This window comes from Alosa pseudoharengus, unplaced genomic scaffold (assembly GCF_046254945.1).
Source record: "Alosa pseudoharengus isolate Yale_2024_CS ecotype anadromous, Long Island Sound unplaced genomic scaffold, YU_APseudo_1.1 YU_APseudo_1.1_scf_20, whole genome shotgun sequence".
Lineage (NCBI taxonomy): Eukaryota > Metazoa > Chordata > Actinopteri > Clupeiformes > Clupeidae > Alosa > Alosa pseudoharengus.
The window spans coordinates 35,552,659-35,567,937 of record NW_027468664.1 but is presented as its reverse complement, the minus strand read 5'-3'; the positions used below and the strand labels follow the sequence as shown (position 1 = coordinate 35,567,937).

The 15,279-nt window shown below is 44.4% G+C and overlaps 1 protein-coding gene across 1 annotated transcript in view; it reads right to left on the bottom strand.

Annotated features, from left to right (window-relative positions):
• Positions 1-15,279, bottom strand: part of dmd (dystrophin) — a 541,017-nt gene that overhangs the window by 336,340 nt on the left and 189,398 nt on the right. Inside the window, exons 20-22 of the mRNA XM_076297170.1 lie at positions 11,701-11,942; positions 10,293-10,479; positions 9,637-9,782 (exon numbers count right to left, since the gene is read on the bottom strand). Coding sequence (XP_076153285.1) covers positions 9,637-9,782; positions 10,293-10,479; positions 11,701-11,942 — 575 coding nt within the window. The remainder of the gene's footprint in view (positions 1-9,636; positions 9,783-10,292; positions 10,480-11,700; positions 11,943-15,279) is intronic.

The window sequence follows — 15,279 nt, the reverse complement described above, 5'->3', positions numbered from 1 at the left end:
ATTGAATATAACACCGGTGATGAATTTGATCAACCACCTTCAGTGCCCAAATACAACATTACCTTTTATAGCACTTTCCTTGATGAATCCATTGCTGTTAATGATTTGGTTACCAGACCAGATATTCTAACACACCCAGTACAAGACTGGGTATATATATATATATATATATATATATATATATATATATATATATATATATATAATAGATGGCAATAGTGGCCAATCCGCTCCAATGGTGGAGGCGGAGGAAGAAACTATGATGATGCAAGCAGAAATTATACAACCCATGACTGTAGCAGTGCAAAATGAGTCTGTACAGACTGCAGACATGATGGAGATAGAAGAACAGGCAGAGCCTGTACATGCAACAATTAGAAGACACAGTTTAGCCTCTACAACGAGGGCTGAGCCTGTGTTGGAAGAATTAGGTCCCCGTGAAACGAGTCAGTTGAAAAGGTGTTACCTATGGGCAGATGAGGAACATAGAACACACAAACTGACCATTAGGGCCTTGAAAGATCCGAACAACTGGAGTTTGATATCCCACATGAAACCCGGAATTGAGGGAGTCCCTTGGCTTGAGGCCAAATGGACTCAAAAGAAACGACAGGAGATGTATCAAGATTCTGTCCTGATTTTCAATAGGGAAGGACGGAAGGATGTCAACTTACATGACATAGGCAGTGTACGCTCAGTGTCTGAGAATTTATAGATGCATGACGGGGCACGCTGTGGTGAGATAAGCAAGCCAGAGTGCATAAACGGGAAACCCTATTGTCTTTATGGCAAGATTCTTGGAGCGGGTCACCTCTGACACATACAAACCCATCACAAGGCGGGACAAGAACGCAGGATGGTGCAAACACAGCTGACCAGAGGAAATGGACCCACATGCCATCATCATCCTCGACCCCAGCCAAATGAACAACAGACTGTACACCATTAAGCCTCTTATGGACTTTTCCCCTAACGGGCGGGACTAAACGGATCGTCGTGACCAACAGGACCGGAATTTTCACATCTCCAAGCGGAGGGTGTAGCGTGACTTTACAATATGAAGATGTGATAATTAATAATCAGAATCATAATTTACTATTAAAAGACTTTTAGTCATATAACTGCTTAAATCCAGCTTGCTCTAAAACAAATAAAAATGTGCAAATGCGGCAAGATAATGATATGACAACCAGTGTGAAACAAGTTTAAACTTATAATGTTTAAAAACTTAGAAGCTTAGAATTGGAGTGTGTTTTCTTAATTAAAAACATAAATTGTTTTTGCTAGAATAACCTGTTATGATTTTGCTTAAATGTAGAGGGTGTTTTTCTTGAACATATAAGAAAGTTTGCTTATAAAACTTAAAGTGTTTTGCTAATATTTACATAAAATGTGTTTGCTTAGATATAAAAGGTTTGTGTTAGAATTAAAGTGTGTTATGCTAAATGACATGTGCTTTGAACAAAATGTAAAGACAGAATGTAAGAACATAATGTACCAGTTGTAAGAAACTGTTTGTCAGCAAAAAAAAGCTAACTGGCAACTAAGCAAAAAAAAAAAGAGAGAACCAATATTTCATGGCAAGACATAATACCAAACTTGGACATGTTCTGCCTGACTGAGAGGGGTATAAAAAGAGAATGGCCCCTTGTTCAGGGTTCTTTGGCTTTTTGTTCTTCTTTTTCCTTTTCATTTTCTTTGGACCGAGCATTTAGCCTTTAGACTTAGACAGTTTTCATTCCTTGTATTTTTTGTTTGTATTTAATAAAAGTCAAAATCCTAACCTTTGATTAGGAGTTTGTAAAAAGACTGTCTAGCGTTTTTTTTCCGTATTTTTCTGCCTCTCCTGTGTTGCTGAGAACCCCGGATACCTTGCAATAGGGCCTCCTGCTCCAAAGATTTAACTTCGCTCCGGGTAAGTAAGGCATCCGTTTGAGGGCTACTTTCTAAGACACTGTATATGGGCAAAAAACATACTGCACTGACTAGGGATGTAACGATTACCGGTATAATGATAAACCGTGATAAAAATGTTGACGATAACAATTACCGTTTTCTTTTGAAATATCATAATTATCACGGTTGATTATCACGATGTTGAAACCGTGTGTTTAATCCTTCCCAGCTTCATCCGAGCCTGCTTTTGACATACAGTAGGCCTGGTACAATGAAGCAAAATTGGTACCCTACTGATTCTGTTGTCTAATTGATGGTTTTAACTGCGAATTGGATTAGGCTACACCTGATTTTAAAAGGCGGAACATTTTCACTGCAAAACTTGCACTGTATCATTTGCACTCTGCTCTATGTTCGCGTGCACATTAAATCCATTCCACTCACGTTATCAGAAGAACACAGTAGCCTAAAGTTTTATTTCGAACACTTACTTTGGTCTCACTCAGGGTAGGAATTTCACGGCGGCCACGTTTTTGCCCCTTGCGTTGGCCGTGATGTCCATTTGAAAATCAGAGGTTTACAGGCCACGGTGCCCTTGGTGCCCTTCTTTCAATATTCTGCTTTGCATCCTACTAATAGCGAATTTTATTTAGCCTATGGCCTGTCAAAATAATCTTAGCATTCACAGCGCAAATTAATTTCTTTTACACAGTGGAGAAAGTGACAGCGCAAGAAAGAAAGTGCGTCTAAATTCACCTATTCTTCTCAGTTGAACTACTCGCGAAGTAGCCTACTCATCACACAGACATCACAAGTATCACATGAAAGAGCTTTTTCTCAGCTTTTAAACGATGTTAGCCGCGAATTGCTGTGGTGAACGGTTCGCGAGAAACGTAAATAATATAATTAAATTTAATCATAAATTCTACTGAAGGTTTTCGTCCATCTCCCTACCCATTCCTCTCGGTGCAATACTTCACGAACCTTTCGTTTAACACATGACAAACCATATATCAGAATAAACAGCAGACCTTACCGAACATAAAGGTGTAACGCAGTCCCCTGTACAGTTAGCCGTTCCAGAGTAATCCAGTTTTGAATTTGCAGTACATTTCGACATGCATGGATGTCTCCAAATTTGGGCTTTAAGTTTTACAATGTGTTTAAATTGTTCCACATGATTTCATAACAGGCCAAATACAAAATAAATGTTACAAATATCACCTATATATCGGTAAATCAGAGGACAGCTGACTAAGAGTTTGTAAAAGTAGATCACAAAATGCTAAGCATGCATCTAGGCTATTTGAGTTTCTTAAAGCTGAACTGTGCTTAAATTGTTCAATACATGATTTCATAACAGGCCAAATATAAAATAAATGTTAAATATAGCCTAGATATCTGTAAATATTAGATGTTCAGATGATTTGCAGTTCTATATAATATGTCATGTTTCATGTTTTTGTAATGTTTCATACAGTGATGCAGGTCTACTGCAGTGAATAGGCTATACAACTTTGATATTTTTTATAGCCTATGTGGCCTTTGTGCCCTCCACCAAATATGCCCAACTGAAGGCCAAGTGGCCTTGCCCCCAGAATGGTGAAATTCCAAGCCTGGTCTCACTCATTGGATCCAAATAACAGTAATAGCAACCTCCAAGTCATGGTAGGGTAAGTTAAGCGATAAGCACATAGCCAATTCAACATGAAAAACTGAACGGGACACTTTTTGAAACTATTTCAGCTTGTGTAGGCCTATCAGTGCTTTCTGAACATATTGAACACACTTTTAAAAATACCGTGATAATACCGAAAACCGTGATAATTTTGGTCACTATAACCGTGAGGTTAAATTTTCATACCGTTACATCCCTAGCACTGACACACACAGAAGTAGCGAACTCAGCCAGGCATTTGGGAAGGAAAGTCCTATGCTCCAGGGCAGACAAAAAAACAAAAAGGCTTTGTTAGCAAATTTATTTGGCGCGACAAATTGTTTGTGAAGCTAAAGTCTAGGACCCGTTGTGGTCTAAATGCACATCACACACCCAAGCGAGGATACGGAAATCTGTCTGATAAATACAAGTGTATTTATAGATAGAATCTAAATTGTTATAGATCCGATGTGGTCAATTGATGTTTTTATATATTACAAGAACTGTCATTTAAAAAGAGCCTTAATTTCAATTTGACAAAGCTCCCAAAAGAATAGGGTAGTTGATCTTCTATCCGATCTAGACAGACAGACGAATGTCTGTAGTGAGTTTTTACCCTCTCTCAGATTTTGATGACAAACAACTATGGCAAATACAGCTCTGAATTTCTTCTTCTTTTAGTGAAGTTAACCACATTTTGAAGTACAAGTCGAAGGGAACAGGGAATAGCGACTAAGAGATGGAGAGAGACTCTGAAGTGGTCTATTTTCCTTAGCCCCTAAACCCCAAATTAGGGATTTTGATTCAGATAGGGAGAGCCTCTCCATCAAGTCAATCCTCTTGTACAGCCTAAACTCTTTTACCTCTTTTACCCTGTGAAATCCTCACATTCCGAAGACGAATGCACCCACACCTACAGGAGTAGTGATCTCTACTGTGTTACGGGAGCCCCGTAGACACCAGAGTGGACACAAAACGCAACACCACCAACTTCCTAGCAACCAACATAGCAACCACCTCAAGTACCCTAGCAACAGCCTAGCAACCATGTCAAATACCCTAGCAACAGCCTAGCAACCACTTCCACAGTTACAACCTAGCAACCAATATAGCAACCAATGAGATTAACCTAGCAACCAGCATAGCAACGGCCACAACTAAGTTAGCAACAGCCTAACAACCACCTCAAGTACCCTAGCAACAACCTAGCAACCATGTCAAATACCCTAGAAACAGCCTAGCAACCACCTCAAGTACCCTAGCAATAGCCTAGCAACCACTTCCACAGTTACAACCTCACAACCAATATAGCAACCAATAAGTTTAACTTAGCAACCACCACAACAAACCTAGCAACAGCCTAGCAACCACCTCAAGTACCCTAGCAACAACCTATCACCCACTTCCATGATGACAACCTAGCAACTAACATAGCAACCAACATGATTACCCTAGCAACCAGCCTAGCATCCACTTGAGTTACTATAGCAACCACCACAACTACCCTAGCAACCATGTTAATTACCCTAGCAACAACCTAGCAACCAACAGGATTACCTTAGCAACCACCATAGCAACCGCTTTTTTGCATAGCAACCACCATAAGTACCCTAGCAACAATATGATTTACCCTAGCAACCATTACAATGTCAACCTAGCAACCAACATGATTACCCTAGCAACCAGCATAGCAACCACTTCATTTGGCATAACAACCATCATATGTACCCTAGCAACACTATTGGAACTATATCTGCATTATTTGTTTTTACTCTGTATGATATTTTACATAATATGTTTTGCATTTGCATGCACTGGTAATTCCTTGGGAATTGCATTTCTAGTTATTATTCTTCCCACCAAATTTCTGCGTCTAATTCAGCTTCAACCATTTAACGTAGAAACTTTGTTCAAACTTCTAACTTCAAAACATAGGTCTGGAAAAGGACACTTGAGGAATGTATTTTTTTATTGTTGTAAACTTTATACTTTTTGAGATATTAACATAAATCAAGCTTATTTTTCCCCATAGACTTTGCATTGGCACTATGACATCACAATGGGCTAATCAAACTGATTTGCACCTGTATCCACTGCCAGCTGCTGAACTAGGCCCCCTCACAGAGCCAATTAAACTGATTGCCCCTGTATCAACTGCTTTCTGCTCAACTAGGCCAACTCTCTCTGTGTCTCTCCATTCTACAAGGATATAAGGCACATTCAAGGGCTATTAACGACAGGGCCCTTTCTTGCACCCTGGCGCATGACATAAAACTCGTTTTCCACCCGGCACAAAGTTTATTTTCTTATTTTGCACGTTTGTTTTTTAAACAATGTACTCAGGGGTGTGGCAATTAACAACCTAGGGAAGTGACTGATTGTACACCACGTTCACACTCGGTATCATATTTCAACACACTTTAGATCAATATCACACCGGAATTCTCCTTTAAGTAAATTTGTCTTCATAAGGCTGTCAGGATCTGGCCCGGACTTCTGAGTTTGTGCCACCCTGGTGGCCATTTTGTGTCCTGTGTTTGTCTTGCCTGTTTCCCATGTGCTTTGTGTTTACCTGCCTGTCACCTGTCTTGTCTCCGCCCCATCTCCTTATTTGGTCATGCTTCCTGTCTCGTTAGTTTTCCCTCCTTTTCTGCCTCTTCACCTGTTCCCTGTTATTGTCTCGTTGGTTTCGTCCAGTCCTCTGTCTCTCTTGTTAATTGCTCTGTGTATTTCTACCCTCCTGTTTCTTTGTTCCCTGTCGGATCGTCTCTCTGTTTGTCTTGTCGAAGCCCCGTATGTCTGTAAGTAGTTCGTAGTTCATAATAAAAGTGTTTTTTGTCTGTAATTCGGCCTGGAAGAGTCTTGCATTTGGGTCCTATCCGCATATCCTGACAGTACGATCCGACCAATAATGGACCCAGCAGACCCTGAACCGCCCTGGGAGGAACCTCAGCAGATGGCCTACTTGTTTGAGAGCTTAAATGCAGTCCTACATGGCAACACGTCGTTGGAGAGAAAGCTGGCAGCCGTGACCCTAATGGAGAAGAATCTCTCCTCCAAATCTTGGCTGGCGGCACTTCCAGCGGCAGCCAAGTTGCTGGCTCAGACCACTGGCTTGAGGAGAAGCCTGCAGGCGCTCCTTGCTCCCTCCAGTGAGGCTGCTAGTCTCCCACCTGACCCTGCCCCTCCAGCTCATTGCCAGGGGCTTAGGGTGGGCGTGCTGCGCCTGCAGCCGGTCACCTCAGGTCCAGAGCCTCAGCCTGACGAGTTCCAGTTCCCCCCTGAACTCATTCAGGTCCCTCAGGCTAACTCCAGGAGGAGACGTGCCAAGCGTCGTCCAACCCGGTCCTCTGACACCATGCCTCCTGCGCCCAGCCCAGAGGCGCCTGCTCCTGCGCCCAGCCCAGAGGCGCCTGCTCCTGCGCCCAGCCCAGAGGCGCCTGCTCCTGCGCCCAGCCCAGAGGCGCCTGCTCCTGCGCCCAGCCCAGAGGCGCCTGCTCCTGCGCCCAGCCCAGAGGCGCCTGCTCCTGCGCCCAGCCCAGAGGCGCCTGCTCCTGCGCCCGCAGCCGAGTCAGCTCCTGTGCCCGCAGCCGAGTCAGCTCCTGTGCCCGCAGCCGAGTCCGCTCCTGTGCCCGCAGCCGAGTCCGCTCCTGTGCCCGCAGCCGAGTCCGCTCCTGTGCCCGCAGCCGAGTCCGCTCCTGTGCCCGCAGCCGAGTCCGCTCCTGTGCCCGCAGCCGAGTCCGCTCCTGTGCCCGCAGCCGAGTCACCTGCAGCCGCGTCTCCCGACGCCACGCCTGCAGCCCAGTCTCCCGACGCCACGCCTGCAGCCACGCCTGCAGCCCAGTCGCCCGACGCCACGCCTGCAGCCACGCCTGCAGCCCAGTCGCCCGACGCCACGCCTGCAGCCCAGTCGCCCGACGCCACGCCTGCAGCCCAGTCGCCCGACGCCACGCCTGCAGCCACGCCTGCAGCCCCGTCGCCCGACGCCACGCCTGCAGCCACGCCTGCAGCCCAGTCGCCCGACGCCACGCCTGCAGCCACGCCTGCAGCCCCGTCGCCCGACGCCACGCCTGCAGCCCAGTCGTCCGACGCCACGCCTGCAGCCACGCCTGCAGCTGCGTCTCCCGACGCCACGCCTGCAGCCCAGTCGCCCGACGCCACGCCTGCAGCCCAGTCGCCCGACGCCACGCCTGCAGCCACGTCTCCCGACGCCACGCCTGCAGCCCAGTCGCCCGACGCCACGCCTGCAGCCCAGTCGCCCGACACCACGCCTGCAGCCCAGTCGCCCGACGCCACGCCTGCAGCCGCGTCTCCCGACGCCACGCCTGCAGCCGCAGCCCTGTCCCAGTCACTGTGCCTGTCTTTGTGCCAGTCACCATCCCCATCACCGTGCCAGTTACCGTTCCCGTCACCGTTCCCATCTCTGTTCCCGTCTCTGTTCCCGTCACCATCCCCGTCTCTGTCTCTGTCTCTGTCTCTGTCTGTGTCTCTGTCCCAGTCACCATCCTAGTCACCATTCCAGTTACCGTCCCAGTCACCATTCCAGTTACCGTCCCAGTCACCATCCCAGTCACTGTCTTTGTTCCTGTCCCTTCCCCTGCCCCTGTGTCTGTTGTGTCTGAGTCTGTCGTCCCGTCTAAGTCTGTCGCCCCGGTCGTCCCGTCTGAGTCTGTCGTCCCGTCTGAGTCTGTCGTCCCGTCTGAGTCTGTCGTCCCGTCTGAGTCTGTCGTCCCGTCTGAGTCTGTCGCCCCGGTCGTCCCGTCTGAGTCTGTCGTCCCGTCTGAGTCTGTCGTCCCGTCTGAGTCTGTCGTCCCGTCTGAGTCTGTCGTCCCGTCTGAGTCTGTCGTCCCGTCTGAGTCTGTCCTGTCTTTGTCTGCTTGTTCCCTGCCCAAGCCCTCCGAGTCTGCCCTGTCAGAGTCTGCCCCTGCCTGAGTCTGCCCCTGCCTGAGTCTGCCCCTGCCTTGCCTGAGTCGGTCCCGTCTGCTTGTTCCCTGCCCAAGCCCTCTGAGTCTGCCCCGTCTGGGTCTGCCCCGTCTGGGTCTGCCCCGTCTGGGTCTGCCCCGTCTGAGTCTGCCCCGTCTGAGTCTGCCCCGTCTGAGTCTGCCCCGTCTGAGTCTGCCCCGTCTGAGTCTGCCCCGTCTGAGTCTGCCCCGTCTGAGTCTGCCCCGTCTGAGTCTGCCCCGTCTGAGTCTGCCCCGTCTGAGTCTGCCCCGTCTGAGTCTGCCCAGTGTTTACGGTCTATCGGACCGGTCCCTCCGTCCAGGCCCCCTCCGCCCACCCTGGTTCGACTTTTCTGGGGACGCCGGGAGGCGTCCGTTGAGGGGGGGGTACTGTCAGGATCTGGCCCGGACTTCTGAGTTTGTGCCACCCTGGTGGCCATTTTGTGTCCTGTGTTTGTCTTGCCTGTTTCCCATGTGCTTTGTGTTTACCTGCCTGTCACCTGTCTTGTCTCCGCCCCATCTCCTTATTTGGTCATGCTTCCTGTCTCGTTAGTTTTCCCTCCTTTTCTGCCTCTTCACCTGTTCCCTGTTATTGTCTCGTTGGTTTCGTCCAGTCCTCTGTCTCTCTTGTTAATTGCTCTGTGTATTTCTACCCTCCTGTTTCTTTGTTCCCTGTCGGATCGTCTCTCTGTTTGTCTTGTCGAAGCCCCGTATGTCTGTAAGTAGTTCGTAGTTCATAATAAAAGTGTTTTTTGTCTGTAATTCGGCCTGGAAGAGTCTTGCATTTGGGTCCTATCCGCATATCCTGACAAAGGCTACTTAAAATAAGTCAAAGTATTCTTAAATTAAGTCAAAATGATCTTTTGAGAGAGTGCTACTGTAGGTACGTAGGTAAGTCTTCATACTAAAAACAAAACCAAATAGATTTTTTTGATCTTATTCTAAGATTAATAACACATGGTTAGATTTATTTTTTTGCAGTGTAGTTCAAGTGTATAACCTCGCTTTCCTCTTCATTCAACAACTCTTTCAGAACAAGATTTGAGCTAGACTTTGTAGGAGTTGAACTGAAATAGGACCTACTGTTGCAACTTCCACACATAAGCCCAACATAAAGTAGGCAGGGAACAAATAGAATCAAACCTGTATATCTTTGAGTCGTTGTTCCATGATTGGCAGCTCTGTCACAGCAGCTGATGGGGCAGCAAGCTTAGCTTCACACTGCTGCAGCCAGGACAGAAGAGTTGCCACAGTTTCCTTGTAGCGTGCAGGGGGCAAACTTTCTTGCACTGCATCCATATATGTAACACAGATATAATGTATGTTAATTAAATCAAGCTATAATCAGCCATTTGTAGCAGTCAATAACTTTTAGTCAGTAGTGATAACTACTGCTATCATTATCATGATCTAATCTTGTGTGTTGACATTTGAGTTCATTAAAAAAAGTCATCATATCAATCATTATGTCTCCTTTAATCAGCCTATAATGTGAACTTGTGAAATTGCTGGAATACTACAGGCCGTACACCTTTTTTTTTACCAAAATGTCCTCGATCAAGCTTGTGGATCTGTTTCCTGAGGGTTAAATATATAGATAATTCCTTCCATATAAGTGTGAATGAATAAATGAGTATTAACAAATGAGAAAGTATATAGTATTGAAAGTTTAGGTCTTTGAGAGCATGAAGGACATCTTTAAAGGGCATCTTGAAAGAGATCTAGTAAAATCGTATGAATCTCACTCAAGCAGACAAAGAGGCTGGTCTGTATGCATAGTGATCTTGTGAATTCTTTACCCAAAATTAACTGTTTTTCACGTTTGCGTAACTCCTCCAGAACATTATAGTAATGTTCGGTTAGACTTGGTATATCCGTGTCAAAGAAAACAGGCTCTGAAGGCATTTCAGTGCCTTTCAGTTCATCCAACTGGTCCTTCAGCTGATCCAAAGATGGCTCCAAAGCTGTGAGACGTGAAATCTCATCCTGTGAAACATTTGCGAAAAAGGCAAATATAAGTCAAAATACAATATGAAAAAAATGTCAATTAACAGACATCCAGCTCCCATTTCTAACTGAAATCCTGACATCTACAGCAACCAAGGCAAATGTGATGCTATCAGTCGTGCCATCATCTGGTTGTAATATCTATTTCTTTTGGCACAGAAGATCGCTGTTTCATCTAAACATGCTGAATTAAATGGTTATTTTGTATCTATGTTTAGTATTCAACTAGAAGTTCTTCATAGCAATGTGTAATATGGCCACCATATAGTGTCATAACCTTCTATACAATGTAAAGAAAATAAGGTACATCTCTCTTAAGTCCCCCATATCCCCTACTCTTGCAACTCCTTGCAAACTGCAAATCTTACAAATCTTAAAATCAAATCTTACACACTTTCACCTTGGTGATTCAATAATTTTTTAATAATGAAATAAGATGTACGATAAATAATATATATATAATTTGAACTAATTGAAGCACTATTACTGTGCTGTGTACCAGAAACATAATACTGTATACAATGAATTTGAAATACTGATTAAATTGACATTAAGAACACTTAATGACAGCCATGATATTGTGTTCATATCAAGTTAATTTTATTACAGTACTTTCTTTGTTCAGTACATATGTCAGTGCACACATTTTTTTCAATTTGTTTTCTTCTGTTTGCTGCTCTGGTGCAATCTAGGGTGTTCTACTAAGAGTAATTGCATTTTTGCCTGTTTCTCTGGAAATATCTTTTTTGTTTATTTGTACCCCTGTTTTCCCTATGAAATAAAATAGTGTGCATGCTCAGTCACTGATTAATGTTTTGAGAGATACTATAAATCCTATTCTTGAATTTCCCCTTGGGGATCAATAAAGTGTCTATCTACCTATCTATATATCTATCTATCTATCTATCTATCTATAGTGTCCATGGTTTTCACAGTAATTGTTCCAAATCCACATGTAGATTGTATGTTTATGTGGATACACGGACACATATTCAGCATTCCTCTAGCAGAACGCTCAATGGTGATTTAAGCCCCCACCGTCGACTTCAAGGCAGCACTGCAACCGTCGACTTCACGGCACCTAACCCTAACCTTAACCCTAACCTTAACTCTTGCCTAACCCTAGTGCCTTCCATGCAGCGCTACCTGGGGGCTTAAAACCATAAAATCTAGCAGAATGTAGAGATATGTCACTGTTACCCTGCAACGATCAAGCTGGTTTCTGATCGGCTCAGGTTCACTGGGAGGCAGTGGCGTCAACTTTATCCAGCTGTCTGCAGAGGCCACACTTTGCTCCAGTAGTTGATAAAGATTGTAGAAGGCCAGAATACGGCTCTGATAGTCTAGCCAGGCAAGTCGCTCAACTAACAGGGCACAGAATGCCTCCCAGCGACTGCTCAGCTGTTGTGCTGCCAGATAAATATTCTCTGTTATGGAACCACCTGCAGAGAGATAAGAGAACAACACTGATGTTGACGTGTATAAACATGATGACACAGGAGAGTTAAATTTCACATTTGAATTGAAATGCCATCTTAAGGAAAATCAAACTATCAAAACACAAAATGTCTGTACGGATAGTTTATACGAACACCTTTGAGTAGAGCTGTAACGATTTACGATTCGAAACCGAAATCGCAACATTCATATCCACGATACTGTGTCGCGGTGTGAAAAGGCAGAATCGCGACACACCCTTTCTAGTGTTTCACGCAGTGCTTTGCAGCTTATGCGGCCGCAAAAGCAACCCACAACTCCCGCTTTACTTATCGGTAGCCTACGTTGTCCAAAAACAAATAAATAAATAAATAATAATTTCATACCTCTCCTTGCTTTCATTGTAGACTATGTGTGCAACTTTACCAAACAGTATAGAAGTAAACCCCCTCTCCTTGCCCCGCTCTCTCTCGCACTCCCTCCCTCTCACTCTCCCTCCCTCTCCTGCTCAATGAACACGCGCGACTTAAATAAAACATTCACAATCGTGAAAGCAAGGACGCATAGACGACTAGCTAAATTACTATTAAATCCGCTTAGCATCATTAGCATGCTGCACATATTTGTTTAAAACTCTTGCATTGAAGTTGACTGATCATCTCAATACCAACGTTTCCCAAAAGGGCCTGTCCCAAGGATAACAAGTAGCCTATATTACCTTGAAACTTAAACACATGGGGAATCTGAACAGTCCAATCAGTAGACTATGATAAGCTAAGCTATATGCTACTTTGTTTACAATATTTCCAGGCTTCAACCAGACAGCTGAATTAAAGAGGTAGAGTTGTAATAAAAAATAGTAGGCCTAGGCTATAGGCTAATCTGCATAAAGTGTGCTGTCATAAATATCAGTCATTCAGAAAAATGTTTTTTTTTTTTATCAGGATATAAAATAATAGATATATTATATTGTAATCCTCTGGTGTTCTAAGGGAGGCTATTAAAATGTTATTTAATAAAATGTCTAGCCCCCCCCCCAAAAAAAAAAGAAGAAAAAAAAAGAAAAATCGAGATTCGTATCGAACCGTGGGTCAAAAATCGTGATACAAACCGAATTGTGAGGTTGGTGTATCGTTACAGCCCTACCTTTGAGACAAATTTAATGCTTCCTGTTTGAATAGCCAATCAGGTATTTAAAGAGATACTTCAACGATTAGCATTAAGCTTTGTATCAGTAGAATCCTGGTAGTATTTTCAAACGAACGAGCTTCCCTTCCTCATGTCCCCCTGAGACAAGACATACTGTATCTGTATTTTTTTTTATTATTATTTTTTAAGTATATTATTAGGCTTGTTTGCCTTTATTTGGACAGGAGAGCAAAGAGTGACAGGAAGTAAGTAGGAGAGAGAGATCGGGAAATGACCGCAGGTCGGATTCGAACCTGGGTGGACCTGTTGTAATGATGTCACTTTTCAGGACCAATGAGGGAACTGAAAGTGGTTGAAGGAAATTGTGAAACTTTCCGCTAAAGCCCTGCGCGCGGGACTGTTTTCTTCATCCCACTCCCGCCCGCTCCCACTGAATTTCTGACCATTACTGCCCACTCCCGCAACGTGCGTGTTACACTCCCACCTGCACCCGCAAAACTCTGAGAATTTATGCCCGCGCAATAATAGAGATGCATTGCAGGAGAAACACATATTTTTATAGGCTCCGTCCTGTTAGTGTAACCTGTCTCCGTAACCTGCTAGTGTTAACCTTTCCTGATTGCTTCGTTTCCGACCATGGTCAGAAAACCAGGAAAGACTCGTTACCTCCATGGCCGACGTTATAAAATAAATAACGTCAGGGGTAAAAATCCCGTTTTTGGTGAGCAAATGAATGAGCTTGGCTTTTAGCCTGGGGTTTATTTCGGACACTGCACACACTGTACAAGACTTAAACGGTAACGCTTTAGAATAACATGTGCTTATTAGGTATTAACAGTGCATAATAAGCAGTTAACAATTCATTACTAACAGTTAGTTAACTGTTGTTATCCTTTATTAACATTAACTAACTTTTAACTTGCAGCTTGTAAGTGTTAATAAGCAGCCTTTTAAGTTACTTAAAAGCATATTTTTTAAAAGTTGTAAGTGTTAACAAGCAGCTTGTTAATGCTTGTTAATGGTGTATAAGACAAAGAGGTGGATAACTAATACGCTTATAAGACCTTTCTTACCTATTTGTAGTACATTTTGCAGCCCCCCAATCTAAAGTGAGGACCATGTAGCCTATAGTTCACAAGCCCAACCTTCTATCTCACTATATACGGTATCTCTCTATCTAGCTTGGTTTAGCTGTGAGAAATGCACCTTCAAAATTGTTGCAGTGAGCAGGAATCGAACCCCGGTCTCCTGCATCAGAGAGTGCATCAATTCAGTTTCAGTTCAATGCAATATCAATATCCGTAGTTGGTTGATATACCCACAATATAGGCTGTTAAAGAGAATGACTAACTTGTTTTCTCATGACACAGGTTTAGTTCTATGAATAATATTACGTAGGTCTATCCACGGCCGTTTAATTCGGGCGGTTCCTAAAAATCACAACACTACTAGTACTAAAGCTGGACAGAGGCTACAGTGCTGACTCGAACTGCTAAACTCATCAGCACGCTAGCAGTCTATTCCACTCTGAGCTACAGAGGGTTCAGGTTGAGCTAGGGAAGGCTATGCGGATCAGAGTACAGTGCCCACCAAGATATTTATATTTTTTGTCTGAAAAAATGCCTCCCATAAAAACCATAAGGGGTAGGCTTTTACTGTCTACGGTGGTGTGACCTCACTCCCAGAATGAGGAAATAGTGTCCGCCATCTTTCTTTTAAGCTAAGCTAACGGCTCTGCGGAGAAAGCTGAGAAGTAGCACCACTGCTATGCAGACGACACACAGCTCTATCTGTCCTTTCCACCTGATGACCTCTTGGTTTCAGCACGGATCTCGGACTGCCTCTCTGACATAGCTACATGGATGAAGGCACACCACCTCCAGCTGAACCTCTCAAAGACTGAACTGCTGGTCCTCCCAGTTAAACCTACCATACACCACGACATCAACATCAAATTTGACTCCCTGTCTGTTTCACCTACCAGGACTGCAAGAAATCTAGGAGTTGTTCTCGACAACCAACTAAACTTCTCAGATCATGTTGCCTCAGTCGCCCGGTCATGCCGTTTTGCACTCTACAACATACGGAAAATCAGGACTTACTTGACTCAAGATGCTACCCAACTTCTGGTTCAGGCAATAGTCATCTCACGACTCGACTACTGCAACGCCCTCCTGACAGGTCTCCCAGCCT